This window comes from Colobus angolensis, unplaced genomic scaffold (assembly GCF_000951035.1).
Source record: "Colobus angolensis palliatus isolate OR3802 unplaced genomic scaffold, Cang.pa_1.0 Scaffold169, whole genome shotgun sequence".
NCBI lineage: Eukaryota > Metazoa > Chordata > Mammalia > Primates > Cercopithecidae > Colobus > Colobus angolensis.
Genome location: NW_012114810.1, coordinates 3061924 through 3078302, shown reverse-complemented (window position 1 = coordinate 3078302; position 16379 = coordinate 3061924). Strand labels below are relative to the sequence as shown.

Genomic DNA, 16379 nt, shown 5'->3' with positions numbered 1-16379 from the left:
AAAATTGTGAGAAAACCAAGATGGCTGTCATTCCACATCACTCAGTGTGTTGCCTCACATCACTAAGTTTTAGGGTGATTTGTTATGTAACAATAGGACATCCACTGATTTTCTGCCATCAGCAACTTACCTTCTTCCTTCTAAAGTTGTTGGCTCTGCTGAGGTGCCAATAGTCACTAGATAGCTTTCTTAGTCACCGCAAAATTCACCGCTTTCATGCCTTAATGTTTTTCCAAGGCTAGGTTTACCTCACCTACATTGACACTCATGACACACAGGGTATGAGAATCCAACTGAATGCAGAGCAAGGAAAATGTCAGCCTGCAACATGCTCAATCAATGTCTGCTCCAAGTAAAAAGAGACTTCATCTGTTCCCATTGTACCTACAATGCCTAGAGGGGCACCTGGCATTGGAGATACACTCATTATTGGGAGAAAAGCTGAGTGTTGGGAGAGAAGCTGAAGCAGGGCTTGGAATATGTCTGGGGTCCAGGGTCTAAAACCCATCATAGCCTCTGGACTGTGTCTAGACTTGCTGGCTCCTTGCTTCTAGCACTCCCATTATCTCAAGTAGTCATATGTTTCAAAGAAAATGCTAACCATCACAGCTGTAGCTCATTCGCTTGATACATAGCTTCCTTTCAACCCCCACATCCTCACCACCTGTTTCTTTGTTTGATCATCAATAAATAGTGTGGGCTCCCAGAGCTCAGGGCCTTTGCAACCTCCATACTAGCATTGGCCCCATGGTCCCACTTTCTCTCTTAACTTGTCTTTTCTCATTCCTTTGACTCCACTGGACTTCGTAGCCACCGCCCCCCTCAGGCTGGTGTTGGGTTTGATCACCCCAACACTCATCAAATGTTTGTGCAATCGCAGTCTCTATGCACCCTGAAATGCACACAATTCCTATGAATTTTAGGCCAACTAGCTTCATCAATGCTTGAGGCTTTGCATGTACAACATAGCTTAGTGTGGGACTCAGGTATTCCCATAAGGAGCTTGCCCATCCTTTTTCTTTTTTATCCATTATGTGTTTTAATTCTGACTTTTAAAGAGTATTTCCCAAGCATGTCTTAAGTGTACCAGGGCAAGAAGCCTATTACCTTGATTCAAGTCTACCCAATTCTAAGTTTCATATCTCTGTTCACTTTCTCAGAGAACCCTTCTCAGCCAGTTAAGTGATTTGAGTAGCAGAGCAGATTTGACTTCAACTTTCAGTCATGGTTCCTTTTGACACTTTTCATTCCAGTTTCTTAAGAAATAATGTGTCCAAGTATATTGGAGCAAAACTGATTTCCAGTTTGCCACTTTTTAAAAATGAAATTTTAAAGAAAGTATTATAATCAGTTGAATTTCCAAAGTATCATATAGGTCTTATTCTCTGTCTAAAATGTCCATGCTCAACCTCTGATTTCCCTCAAAACTTTCTACTTTGACTTAGCCACAGCTACATGATTTATTTTCATCTTTCTGAAGTGATCTCGAGAACCATCATGGCTTGGGTTAAACAGCCCCCTGTTTTGCAATATTATTTCCAAAATCCAGCTATCAAAATGAAACAGCACTGATGATTCACATCAATCACTTTGGTTTGAGTAGAGATAAAACACTGCCATATTCCAATGTTGGGACAGGAGCTCCCCAATTAGAGTCCAACTATAATATGGCTGTGTCTCATTACTGTTGAGTTCAAAAAGTAACACATGACAGAAAATAATAATAATAATGAGTTCAATTCTATCTCAAATCTCTTAAAAGAAATTTACAGATATGTAATCTGTACCCCCAGAAACATTAATCCTGTCTCTTTTTTCTGTTTTCTCAGAGCACAGAGCCTCTCATTAGCATTTGCATCAAAGAAAACTTCAATTCCAATTGCTTCAGAATTTACTAATTTCAGCTCACCTCCCTCCCTAAAGTCCATTATGTGCAGCTTGATTTGATCTTCATCCTTCAGACCTTTCTTTCTGCCTCCACACCCTCCATCCTCTTTGGTCTCATTCTTGTCAATGTTCTGATTCTCTACACAATCCTCAACAGAAACTGTGGGCTCCAAGATCAAATCACTCCTCCCACGGTATCACACAAGAAAAGTCAGGCCTTTTCTAAGAGATTTTCATCAACCTCTCTCAACACCTCCCCTTTCTCCTACACTTCTATCCTCAAATCTCCCACAGGGACCCGCTGCATGAAGAAAAATCTGGCCCATTAATCTTCCAGCCACAAGCCGGTATTATTCTGGATGCAGGGTGTGCTAGACCTTCAGGAGCTGAGGGAGGAGAGACCCACTGAGCAGCCTTCTGTGTAGCAGAGTGAAAGACAAGTGAGATGCAGGTGCTATTCAGAAGCTTTATTTCTCTGTATAATCTGACACAAGTGATAACATTGTCAGGAGGAAAGGAGGCTTCCACAGTCTTGGAAAACACATGGGTGGAGCCTTTTCGGAAAAAGCATAATCCTTCCCCATGAATGAATGATTAATTAGAATGTCTAAGAAAGGATCCGTCAAGTTAGGGTTTTTCCATGGTCCTTGAGATACTTGTTTCCTCTAAAGTCGCTTGTCTCCACATCAGGAATTACGTCAGCAGCAGCCTCCAGAGCCATAGCCACAGCTGGAGGCACCATCTTGCTGACCACTGCCCCTGTCACAGGAGTTGGAGCTCTGGCGCCGGCATCGGTGGGACCTGCCGTGCCTGTGGTGGCTCAGGCAGCAGCTGCCCTCAGAGCTGGGGCCACCGCAACCCCCAGGGCTTGGAGCACAGCAGGAGGAGGCTGGAGGCAGACACTGTGCTGAGCTCTTTAGGGGGCATTTGGGTGAGGGGCACATGGGCGGAGGCTGGCACTGCTGCTGGTTCTGCTGGCAGGACATCTTGGCAGGAGGTGAGAGCCTGGATAGATAAAAGGAAAAGCTCAACGCAAAAGCTCCAGGCTACTGTCTCCTCTACGAATGATTTTATGAAGTCCTAAGACCAGTTGCTTACTGAGATATACACTTCAGGAATAAAAACAGAAACTGATCTCAAGTAAAACTGACCTGGTAAGATGTTTCCTTCCACTTTTCCCTCTTCCAGAAAAGAATACTGGTGTCTTCTAACTGGGCCCCAAGTCCCCCTGTCTTCATAGAAACACTGATGCAAAAACACCTAATTGAGTAATGATTCTCAGAGAATATCACTGGGCATGTATGCATCTCTTAGGAAGAGTAGAGAGAATGCTGAGAGCCAGGGCTTTGGTGTGTCACAGACTTCCATGCACTCCAAAGAGGTTCCTTGCTCACTGCCCCTTCCCCTACCCTCAGTTGCCCTCTGAAGTCCTCTGCCTGCTGCGTGTACATCTGACACCTCTGCTTCCCCCTTCCCTAGTAAAATCTGGGCTTCTTTCCCAGACATCCCCAGCTGCGGGTCCCCTCTACATACTTGCCCGATACAGAAGATACTAAGGAGGAGAAGGCTGTTCTTTAGGAGGCTGTGGATCAGGAGCCCAAAATAAGAGCCTTTTTATCTTGTGCAGGGTCGGTGATGCACAGCCCAGGCATGCTGCTTTCACAACAAGGGGAGGTGGCAGAGCCAAACACTCCCATCCCAGGTCTCCAGCATCTTCCTTCATGCTTGCCAAGATGCCTGTCAAGAGGAAACCAGGAAGTCTTGATGACAGATCTCCACGTGTGTTGGGGACCTGTCATTTCTTCTCCTTTCACTCATTCAGCTTAGATGCTTTAGTCTAACCTCTGTCCCTTGCATTTTGCAGTGACAATGTATAGATGCATATGACACATTTCCTGACCTTGAGCCTTTCAAAGTTAACTGGACTTACATCAGAGATGTAAACATATGTGTCTGATATGATATCATGTGATGCGTCCTGGGATACAAACATCCTTTTTTTGGATGTCAGTTCCCTATTCCTCTGCATATTCCCCAGGGGTATGGTTTGTTGAGATGTAATTGGCTTCTGACTCTTGGGGATGTTGGGTGATCTGAGACCACTGGACCCTGAGAGTGAAATGTATTAGGTAATGAATGGAGGATGGGACCCAGGCCCTGTCTGGGGCAGTTGGAGCCCATAAGAGAATTAAGGTAGGATTGTATGAATAAGCAGATGAAATAATTCAGGAACGTGCAACAGTTGAGATCACAAGACTCATACTTAATATGAAAAATGTAGGTTGGCCCATATTTAGCTTCCCATGGGATGTATGATACTGATTGTAAGCAAATAAAATGGTCCATGAGCAAAAATATATAAGATAATTGGTGAGAGTCATGAAGATGATTTGTTCAATGAATTGCAGATGATGAGGTTAGTGATGGTAGTGACATCATGTGCATCACATTTAATGGAACAAACCTTATACATTCTAAGGTTTCTGTAGGATGAAATATAAAGTTTGATTCTTATTTTTCACATTTGATTTTATAATAGTTTTAGACATGAATTTTCCACTGAATTCATCTCTATTATTATAATACCTGTACTTTGCTATTTGTTTCTAAAAAATTAAAGTCAGAAGTATAACAGAACATTATATTTAAGTTAAATGGTAATTTTAAATAATACATGTTTATGGTAAATGCCTGTTATTGTTCCCTGTACTTGATAGTTTATGGCTTTTAGACAACAAACTCCCTATCAGAGCATGCACTTTACAACTTACCCTCTTTAAAACATGGTGGGAGGTTGGGGGCAGAATTCCATGATTTATTTTGAGATATTTAAGAGAAAGTGAATTGTCTCTTGAAATGTGGCTTGGGAATGGAGGAGGAGGAATAGGATTGACTGTCCTCTCTGATATTCTTCTGTCTGCAGAGGCCTCTTGCTGAAGAGATATTTTTGAGCTTAGCTCCAGGGCTACACTAGGTGTCCATTTCTTTTACATTCTTTAGAACGCACCAATTGCTAGTGCATTGGAAGGAATTACTCATGATAGTTGAAATGGGTACTTTCTCATTCCATACTGGTGAAGCTGAAGAGGGGCATAATCTTTTGAAAAATCAAGTTAAAAAGTTACTGGGGTTTAGACTTTGCTGCAAATCTGAACATTCATTTCTCTGTATCTTGTGTTTATCATAAGCAAGGCTTGTCCTCCCAACAGAGAAAGCATGATAGCCATTTTCCTGCATGGCTTGCAACCCTGAGTCATTGGCAGCTGGGAGAGGTAGGAGGTGGAAGTGTTAATTGAGAAAGAAACATAAATCACACATTTTGGGTAAGTTTCAAAGGAACAAAGCATCCTTGCCAATGACATTCAATATATCGTGTTACCTCTGTTTTATAAAACACAGTGGATGACTGTTAGGCTTTCCTCCAGCCCCATTCTTGACTGCCTGTCTTGAAAGCCACCCCACAAGACCTGGAGAGCATATTAATCTCCCTTCTACCTTAGTGATTCCTCCTGTCACTCACTGTCCTCCTTCTGAGATCAGGTGTCCACAGTCCTCACACGCACAGGATTTGTCCTGTGCTGACAAACAGTAGCTATAAGATCATGATCTGGTCACTTCCCCTACAGCACAAGGCCACCTCCCTGAGAATGACAAGTCCCAGGATTCCCATCCTGAGGAGCCTTGGCTTCCTGTGGTCCAAAGACAGCAAGGAAATACAGAGACTGCTCTGGCTGGATGAATCCAGGAAGAATTTCATGACTTAGTCATTCCAACTGGTACTATGGGAACAGGCACTGCAGGACCTCAGGTTTAGCTCCCTGGAGTGCATTTTGGACATTCCACATCAGCAATGAAGGATGAGTAAACAAACAGAATTCTTCTCCCTTTGCTTACAACTCACAGTTCCTTCTCCATTCTGTTCCTGTTATGACTGTGACTATTACATTCCACGGCAAGCAGTTAAGTCATTCTTAAGGAAAATGGGAAGCAGTAGCCAGAAAGTGCCACATATCTCCAACTTATCTAAGTTTCTTATATGAATTTGAATTTTCCCCTCAGATTAAGTGGTATTTTGAGATATTTACACCTCTCTCTACTTTCCTGAGAAAGCTCTGGTAGGACCCAGTGTGTAAGAAGACGTTGGACTCAAATTTTATTCTTGTATTAGGATGTTGGCTGAAGTCAAAAGATGAAAATAATAGATGCCTTTTATCCCCATATACTAAAGTAACCTTAGGATAAGCTGCTGAAAATCTCTGCAGGACTTGCTAAGAAAAAAAAAAAATGGAACTCTATTTCTCTGGTTCAGCTATATATTTGGAAGGCTGAACTTTGGTGAGAATTTTTTAGATAGGGAAGTTATTGTCCTGAAAGACAATGTTGTAGTATCCCCCTAATCTTGTACAGGGGAGGGAAACTGGTTGTCCTCCTACAACAGAGGTCAATTGAAAGGGCAGGATTCACAATGACAGCTTGTAGATGTTAGAGATTCCTTCAAGAAATCTTTATTCCTTTATCCCTCAGCAGAATGTCTGCTATGGTAGTAGACTTGATGTTCTAACCTCTGAGCCTATTGTTGAATAAAGAAAAGGAACTGAAGAGATAGAACAGGACGTTGAGACATAACAGCAGATGACATCTAAGAAGGAAGACCAGCTTCCACAATCTTGCTAGTATTGTGCTCAGGATGGTTTTCTGTTGGGCAGAGAGACCTCATTATCGAGAAGCTATGGCTGGTGACAATGAAGGTAGGAGCTTAGGCAGTACCTGAAGGGTTAAATCTGACTGCTCATCCCATGTCCGGAAAGCATGCTGTGAGGAAAATCCTTCAAGATGCTCCAGAAGCACTCACAAAAGCACCCTATAAGACAGCCCTCCTGCAGAACCTGCCACACAGAGGGAGCAGAGTTAGCCCTCCTGCAGAACCTGCCAATAGAGGAAGCTAGTGGTACAGTCACATGTATACTGATTTCCCCTCCCCTTTTCCATCTCCCAATACAAAGGAGGAGGAAGGGGTACTCAGGAAAAAGATGGAGAGGTGGTAGTGAATGAGAGAAAGAGCCCATCATATTCCCCTTCCAACTCCAGTCTCCTGGGAGATACCTGGGCAATGCTTGGGTGCAAGGGAGAATTTGAGTTTCAAGTTTTGTTCAGAATTAAATTTAGCGGGTCTGGACTTTAATATCCATGGAAGTGACTGACAAAATGTGAAATTTCCCTGAGGTATTTTCAAGAGAGATTCAACACAGCATAGGAAAAAACAATGACCAGAAAAGACAATGCTTCCTGTTTTTGTTGTACTGACTTTAGACTGTTCAATACACAAGTTCATAGGCTCTTGGGTTTTTATAAGAAGGGGGCAGTTTTGGATGCTCCCACCCTTTCTAGCATCAATCAAATCAATAAATGCCAAGATTCCAGGTCCCCAAGGGCAAACGAGAAGCAAGTTCAGGAATGTTGGGTGGAAGCTTCATAATGACCACACACAGGTACTGTAAAGGCAATTGGAAGTAGAAACTGGGTAGTTACTGGAGATGTGATGCGGTTTGGAAGGTCAGAGAGGAAATCTTTCAGGAATAGGAGTGTCTTTGAAGATCAAGAGGGAGGACAGGGAGCTGGGTGTTGGATGGTGAGAATATTCATGTGCTACTTACCTGTAGTCCATGGGGAAAAAGGAAAACTCTCTGGGAGGCAATAGAAGACCCTGACCAATATGACCCCTGCCAAATTCCTTTTCTTCAGCAACTTCCATCTCTTTTGCCAATTCTTTGCTGCAATTATCTTTTATCATGTTTTCTCTCAACATTCTGCCTATCCTGAATGTAGGGAGAGGATTGGACATACTAGAGGCATGAAGGATCTGTGCTAGGTCCCAGGCAGCCTGCATCACTTTAGTGACAGATACTGTGTGCTCAATGAATATACTTTGACTCTGAGGGAGGTCTCATCTCCAGGGGGCTTGGAATGGACACAGGTTTGTTCATTGTGGAATGCAAAACTTCAGCAGAGTGGTTAGGGGAAAAGTGAATGGAAGCATTGAAAGAGGTCAATGATATTTGACAGAGAAAATCTGGAGTGGGCAAAACAAGAGTGTTTTGGCTGCAACTATACCTGGGCATTCTGTTGAGTGAGGATCTTTCTAGAAATAAGACCTAAGAAGGGATTACTAAGACGAGGATACACTGAGTTAGAAACCAAACATTTGTTGATGCAAATGGCTTTGAAACACAAAAGATTAAAATACATTGTGCATGCCCAATTTTCAGACTATTAAGAGTAAATTCTACAAGGGCATTCCCATCCTTATCATCTTTACTAATGTTCCATGGGACTTCTCCACCAAGGAGGTGCAGAGGTGAGGGAGGAGGAAAAGCACCACACTGGGAAGAGGCTTGTCTCTTTGCTTCACTGGATCATCCAGCCCTGCTCCACTGTGGTTTTCAGTGCCCTGGTCACTCCATGAGTGACAGCATCCAGAGGGCTGATGCTGTGCCTAGTGGGATGTGTAAAGCCTGTGATGGAGCGTTCTCCAGAGCTGAGGCTGTGACAGCCCCCAGAGCTGAGGCTCAGTGAGAAGAGACTGCAGTGGACACTGAGGAGCATGTTTGAGTACCCACTCTGAGGGACATTGGGAGAGGCTTGAAGCTCCTCCTAGTTTTACTTCCAGGATGTCTTGGGAAAAGTATTGTGACTATAGATGAAGTAAAAAGAGAGATAATAATAGATAATTGCATTAATTTTTTAAATTGGATCTTTTTATGTTTATTTCAAAGCATATGTGGCTTTGAATCCACAACCTACGAAAAATTCCCGAGCAGAGGAGAGCAGGAAATAGAAAGTAGCTTGGGTTGAGGTATCCTGATTCCAGTGAGGACTGAGCAAACCTTGGAGCTCTTTTTCTATTTTGTTTTGCAGGCAGCAAATGGGTGGTGGGATTGGAAGTGGTGAGAGTGTGGGTCTTGTTTAGGAGTCAGCTTCTTTGCCTCTGTAGCCCCAAGGCCTCTGCATCTCCATGGCAAGTGTCAAGAGTTTTGAGGAGAGTGGGGATTCAAAAAACCCCATGACTATTCACATATCTGTGCCTCGGTCTTCCTGGAGGCCTGCAATTCTTTATTTTTCATTCATTAACATTATTCCTTCTTTAAACAAGTTATATTGAGATGGTGACACTGTGTTGGGCAAAGCATATACAAGACTGAAGAAGATACCATCCCTACCTTTTAGGCTGATGGAGTAGTGAGACTGACAGATAAGTAGGAAACTAAGCCTGAGCCAGGCAAGGGTGCTGGAATACAGTGTATGGGGGTCCCCAGGCCTGAAGTCAGGGTTTTGGGACATTAGTCCCTTTTGGTTCTGTAGTAATTCTGAATAAATGATGAATCCAGATGGTGTCACCTGCTGTCACTTGGGATTGTTGATGGGATGAGTAAGATGTGGAGCCTGTATCCATCCAAGGGCAGTAAGCCCAGGCATGGCAGCTAAGAGAAATTTGTGGACCCAAGAAACATTAAGGAGGTGCCCAGGAGAAAGAGACAATGCTAAGGTCGAGGTAGAACAGGGCTGAGGGGAGCACTGGGGACATGTACAATCTCAAAGGTAGAATAATTTTCTCATTAAGAGCATCTGTTTTGGAGACACGAACTTCCAGGTTTTAATCTTTCCCTGCTTCTCCTAATAGCTGTACTAAGGTAGAGATGTCTGAGGCAAAACAAATCTGTTTATATGAAGGTAAAATGACCCAGGGATATCACAGGTAAATTCAGAGGCAAGTATAAGAAATCTACAATGGCTTTGTAATATGCATCACGGATTAACATACATGTAATGAACCTTGTGTCAGGATCTTAGTGACTGTAGTATTGATTCTAAGAGACCCAGGGAAGAGAGTGATTCAAATTGGATGGGATGACTAAGAGAGATTTGTCCACACAGAAATGGTAATTGATGGGTGTGATTATAATGAGGTTAATATGATCACCGTGAGCACCAGACACGAAGTGGACCAAGGTTGTAGAGAGAACACTAAACTCTATAGTATTTTCCCAATGCATTTATTATAACAATAGATATATATTTTATCCTGAATCATGATATATCAAAAGTATATAAAAATGGAATACACAAGTAAATTTCAAACATATCCTAAAATTACAAGGTTTTGATAAAACATTATTATTGCATTAAATCTGTCTGAGTATCCTGATACAGGGAAGGATATAGGTGTGGCCATTTTTTTAATTTGCTCTATACATTATAGCCAAGTACCAAACAGAAGCAATTTCAAGATACCTGGGTGAATGGGGTTGTTCACTGAGAACTGGGAAATGAGAAAGGCACTGGGAAGGGACAAGGACTTTTCAACTGTAAACAAACATTTCACCATTGGAATCACCCACCTACCCCTTGCCTCACTAAGCTCCTACCTTCGGTGTGGAAGCAGCCAGACATTGAATGCCCTTTTTGTATTCACCCAAACAATGATACCCAGTTCTCAAAAGTTTGCCCATGATGGATGCCTTCACTGGATTTAGCCACCCTTTACCAGCATCTGTCAAGTGCTCCAGAGTGGGAATTCAACTGAATATAGAGCCACCTTTGTCTAAATGTGCTGTCAGACAAGGAAATCGGAAAACGTCTCTAATGGACCCACTGGAACATAAGCTCCCTGAAAGGGGACTCTGTCTTGTTTCAAACTGATCCAAGTACCTAGACCAGTGCCACATAACTATGAGCAGATAAATTATGAATGAATGGGTGTTGGACTTGGTCTACAAGTCATAACACAAAATTCTTTATGTCTCCTAGGCTGATTTTATTCAAGAATTTCTCAATTTTTGAGTAGCAAGTGGTTGTAGAAGTGAATCAAAAGTGTATATAATAGGCTTTTATAAGTCCTACAGCTGTGGTAACTTCTTAAAGAAATCTTTCTTAGCCAGTTGAATGTCTAAATGATGAATCCAGCCTGAGTAAATGATGAATCCAGATGGTGTCACCTGCTGTCACTTGGGACAGTTAATGGAATGAGTAAGATGTGGAGCCTGTATCCATCCAAGAGCAATAAATCCAGGCTTGGCAACTAAGAGGAATTGAGGTGGGCAGTTGATCTAAACTCATCAGAGCAGTTCTGACATCAACTTCCTCATAGGATCCCTTTGGGTACCTTTTTCATCCCAATGAGTTAAGAAAATGAATGTCTATGAACACAGAAAAGGGAAGTAATTTTCATTTCCCTATTTCCCAAGAGTTTGGTAAAAAAGCTTCTAAAATTTAATATATTCACCTATTACTGGATACATTAATTTCTCTGTTGTATCTAGCCCAAAACTACTCTTAAGATCTGCTCTTTCACTTTGGCTCAGTTTATGAGAACTCCTTGGATTACTAGTATTTTCCTGATGAGCACCAAGGCTTGAATTTTTACTGAGTCTTTCTCCAGTTCATTAACATTCTCAAAATTGGTAGTGAAAGTGAATTGTTCTTTTAATGCACATCAAGAATAATGATTTTAATCCTGTGGTGCAGCTGAATACTACACTCTGAGTCCAAACTCTAGGAGATGAACTCCTTAGAAGTGTGATTCATATGGTTTGGTGGTTTAGTGATGTATAATTCAAACAACAAAATACTGTGGACTAAAATAATTACCAAACAAATCCACTGTTTACTCACATCTCTTAAAACATTTTAGAAGAACTCCAAACACCACAGCCATCAGGAGCATAGGCTTCTCAGCAAAACTGCCAAGGTTTTCATGGCAGCTGTTAGGAGACCCTGGACACTCATTCCATGATGATTCTCATCTGTAAAATGGGACAAGGGTTGTACCTAACTGGAAGGACTGCAGTGAGGATGAAATTATTTACCGTATGTCAAGCCACTGGCACATCATAAGTAGTATACAAGTCATTGGCCCTATGAATATATCCAGTTTACAACTCCTGCAATGATCAGGTTTTTATTTTTCTTACTTCCCCTAAGTTCCTCTCGGTGTGTACCTCTACAACCATCTCCATCTCTCTCCTTGCACCCATCAACTATTCACCTTTCAAGGATCCCTTCCTACCTCCTCAACACCCAGATCTTCCATAGAGAAATAAGGTGAATGTTCCTCCCTGCAGCAGTGTGACCTTCTGCAGCCTCTTTCTAGCAGCAACACATAAAGTCCTCATGGTCTCCCTATGAGTAGAGAGAAGTGTTGTCTCTCATTCTTCTCATCCTGTGAAACATTCAGTCTGGGAGATAAGGAGTGAGACAGCAATGGAGCAGCCTTGGGAGGGGCAATATAGAAATGTAGGTGGGAAAGGGAAGCTTTATTTTTTACAGAGTGAGACATAAGTGCTGCTAAGCACTGACCAGAACATGGGTGTGGAGACAACCATGAGGGACACCCAGGGAGACTGCTGGAGATCACTGACAGCCCTCATCAGGATGAACTCAGGAGCTCAGACCATGGGCAGGAGGTTAGGAGTGGGTACATCAGACTGAGGTTAATCCTGGGCACTTAGGGTCTCTGATTCCTCTAAAACTGCTTATCTCAATGCACTGCCAAGGTCAGCAGCAGCAGCCAAAGCCCTCCAACAGCTGCAGCTGCCAGTGGGTAAACTCACAGCAGTCATGTGTCTAATGCCTGTGCCAGTGGAAGAGACAGCACCTGTGGTGGCTCAGGCAGCAGCTACCCCCTAAGAGTAAAAGCAACCCCTGGAGCTGTAGCCATAGCAGGAGAAGACTAGAGGTGGTCATGGGGCTCGGACTGGCTGGGTAAATCTGGAAGCCTTTGGAGGCTATCCCTGCTGCTGGTTTTGCTGACACGAAATCTCACAAAGCATCAATGACTCTAGAGAGAATGCAATAATGAAATGAATCTTTGTAATGTCTCTTCTCTGATGGGTGTACTTCTGCACTAAGAAATATAGGGAGGAAATGAAAATCAATTTGGAGTTAGTTTATCCTGGAAAGATGCTCTTTTCTCTTTGGTCATCTGCTACAAAATGATACTAGGTCTTTTCTAATTGAGCACCTAAGGTGTCCTATCTCCATGTAATCATAGAGGAGAATAAACTTGTTTGGGTAAAGCTTCCTTGATGATGTCTGGTGAGGTCAGTGCATCTCTCAGAACACATATAGGAAGAAGATGAGAGTGTGCTGAAGACTCATGACCTTCACAGTCACAGGACACCTGAAACATCCCGGGAGGGTGCCCATTAATCCCACACTCTTCCTGCTACTCCATCCAGACCCTCTGCTTCCTTCTCCCCTGATGGAAGCCTGGGTTTGTCTTCCTAGGTCTCCCAGCTCCAGGTCCTGTCTACAGCTTGACATCCATCTGACTTCATGGCAGCAAGAGAAAGCTTATTCGAAAAAGTCCATGGTCTGGGAAGCCCAAGACAGAGCTGCTAGATTGTGAGGGGCAGCATGAATGTGTTGCTCAGGGAGGTGACAGCACCAAACACCACAGCCCAGGTCCAGGCCTTCACCGTCTTCCCAGCAACAAGATGGCATGTTTGACACAGGAAGCCCTGGTCCTCACTTGTACACCTCCCACCCAGGCCTACATGTGTGCTCAAAATATGTCATGCTCCATGCATTGTGGTGGAAGGTAGAGTTAAATATGACACATCACCTGACCTATAGAAATTAACTGTCTAACTGCACAGGCAGTCAAGTAAATAGGGAGCCTGCTTCCATGAGATAAGTACTGCAATGTAAATGACTACCTGCAAAGTCCATGGTTCTTTGCCCATCTACTTTTTTCTGTAATGTTCCCTTAGGAAAATCAAGCACCAGGTGTGATCAGTACTTGCTGTTGGGGTGGTGACTGAGCTAAGGATGCTGGATATTCAGAATGGGCTGTGTGTGAAACAGATGGAAGCATAAAGTCAGCAGAGATGATGACTCATGAAAGAGACTCACTGGTACCCAGGAAGTAACATAGGGCGCTGGACAAGAGAGGAGGAGAGCCAAATTAATACCCGATTGAGGGGCAAATATGGAGAAGGAAAGTACAACAATTGGAATGCCAAGAGTCACAATAAGCACATTACAAAAGGCATGACCTTCCATCAAAATCCAGGGAATGTGTGCTCTTTATTTGAAGACCATGAAAACATCGAGGGAGGAGTCATTCATCTGCTTGGACTCGAAATGAAGTTCTGCAAACATGCATGATAATGGATGGGCTTGATGAAGATGACTTTGGTATGTGTTGCTGCTTTTGAAGTTGATGATAGTGCTGGGTGCATTTCATGTAATGGAACTGACCTGATCATGTCTATATTTTGGGTATAGAGAATTGATGCAAACTGAATGTTATTTTCCCTATGAATTTCATTTTAATTTTAGATACATTTCTCATTCAATTAATATCTAATATTAAAATAAATACCTTTTGCTAGATATTTTTCAAGATAAATCAGTCAGGCTGTAACCTAACTTTATCCATATTTAAATTAAATTATAATTGTCAATGAAAATTAAATTGTGTTCACTATTGGGGTTATAATTTTTGTCTTCTCATTCCACCTGACTGTCCACTCTAGTGAACTGAAATAGTGATGCCTGTGGGAGCATAAAGGCACTGGGCCATAGGAAAGAGGGTGGCTCTGAATGTGGACTGGGGAGAGGGTAGATTTAGGTATTGACATTCTCAGCAGCCTTTTCCTGCCTCCAGTACATGACCCCTGTCTCTGTCTTGGAAGTATTTTCAAGAATTATCCCTTGAACTACTTTTGAGTGGCCACTTTACTTATAATGTTAAGGGTTCCTTCAATGGCCTCTGTCCTGCAAAGAGACATTTACAAGAGATGGACCAAGCACTTTCTCATGGTAGCCAGATTGTGGGGCTGAATATAGCTGAGTGGCCACTTTTGCTTCTTAGGAGTAAAATCTGTAGTCACTGGGATACAACAACAGAGGAGTAAGTTTTGAGGTTTCAGAACACCCCAGAACTGTAGTGGGGGGCCCTTTCTGTTCCTATGGAATGCAGCAGATGTCCACACATGGCTTTCTCCACAGCCCCAACCCTGGCTTGGGAGGCTCTATACTTATCCTGGCGATGGTGCTCATCAACCTTTCCTCCCTTCCATGAGGGGCTCCCAATTCCTGGCTCCTCCGTCATCAGAGCAAAAACTACACAGGTCTGAGGCTGTGCAGCCATCCTGTGATGACAGAGGGTTGGCTGAGAGACCACAGTCCAGCTACTTGCCTAGAGCATGAGGTCAGCTCTCTGGGGTCACTTCTACCAGGGGTAACACACTTAAATCTCTGGTTTTCTAAGGTCCTTGGAGGTCAGGTCACAGGAGAACCTGGCCTGGATGGATAAATCCTGGATAATTTCCTAACAAGTGAGTCACCAGTGGTAATGAAAACGAGAAGCTTTATTTTTTGGCAGGGTTAGACACAGGGAACTGCCAATCCTTGGCAGGGGCAGGGATGAGGGAACTGTGAGGTCCTGGACATCAGACAGGAAGCACCTTCTGGGGACAGCTTGGATACTCAACAGGAACACCCCCAGCTCAGCTTGTGAAAGCCAGAACAAGGTATCTGGAAAAGCATGCATCAGGATGGGGCTTTTCCTGGGCCCTTGGGATTCCTGTTTCCTCCAAAGATCACTCATCTCATCATCAGGACGCAGGTCAGCAGCAGCCCCCAGAGCCATGGCCACAGCAGGAGCCCCCACCTTGCTGAACACTGTCTCTGTCACAGGAGTTGGATCTCTGGCGCTGGCATCGATGGGACCTGCGGTGTCTGTGGTGGCTCAGCCAGCAGCCACCTTCAGAGCTGGGGCCACAGCCCCTGAAGTTTAAAACACAGCCAGAAGAGGCTGGAGGCAGACACTGTGCTGGGCTCTTTGGGGGGCACTTGGGTGAGGGGCACTTGGGCGGGGACTAGCACTGCTGCTGGTTCTGCTGGCAGGACATCTTTGCAGGAATTTTACCTTGAACAAAATAATAGAAACATTTGAGCACAGAACCTTCAGATCATCTCCTTATTTTGGGGTTTGTCACACACTGACACCCTTGATGAAGCTGCTTTCCAAGCCAATATCTGTGGGAGAGAAATGGAAATGTAGTAGAGGGAACCCTACACATGCATTTGGATAAAGCATCCTCAAGAATGTAAAATGGATCTATGCGCATTCCTGACAACATGCTCCAAACAAGAGTGTGAAGGAATACTAAGGTCCTGTGGCTTTTGCAGTTCATGAGTTCCTGATATGTACCTTAGAGGCTCCTTATTCACCTCCCCCACTGCTCTCCACTGTGGGCCTCTTTCTGATGGTTCCATTTCAGTTCTAGGTCTCTCTTTCCCAAACACTCCCAGTTGAGGGTCTGTCCCCTGCTGGCCACTCACCAGATGCAGAGGAGGTAGGAGAAGAAGGTTACTCCTAAGGATGCTGTGGATGAGAAGCCTAGGGTAGGAGCCCTTTTATCCCGTGCAGCGTACATGATGCACAACCTGAGTATGCTGCTGCTTTCACAACCAGGCAGGTGACA

General features: G+C 43.6%; 2 protein-coding genes across 2 annotated transcripts; both read right to left on the bottom strand.

Annotated features, from left to right (window-relative positions):
• Positions 1-2585: 2585 nt before the first annotated feature.
• Positions 2586-2873, bottom strand: LCE3B (late cornified envelope 3B). The gene has a single exon (XM_011937921.1). The coding sequence runs from the start codon at positions 2871-2873 to the stop codon at positions 2586-2588; it is 288 nt and encodes a 95-aa protein (XP_011793311.1).
• Positions 2874-15518: 12645 nt separating this feature from the next.
• Positions 15519-15803, bottom strand: LOC105508897 (late cornified envelope protein 3C-like). Its single transcript, XM_011937920.1, is given in 1 exon segment — positions 15519-15803. A coding segment is annotated over 1 exon segment (285 nt).
• Positions 15804-16379: the final 576 nt, after the last annotated feature.

Excerpts from the sequence above, each read along its gene's own strand:
- LCE3B (XM_011937921.1), bottom strand. The coding sequence starts at position 2,873 with ATGTCCTGCCAGCAGAACCAGCAGCAGTGCCAGCCTCCGCCCATGTGC.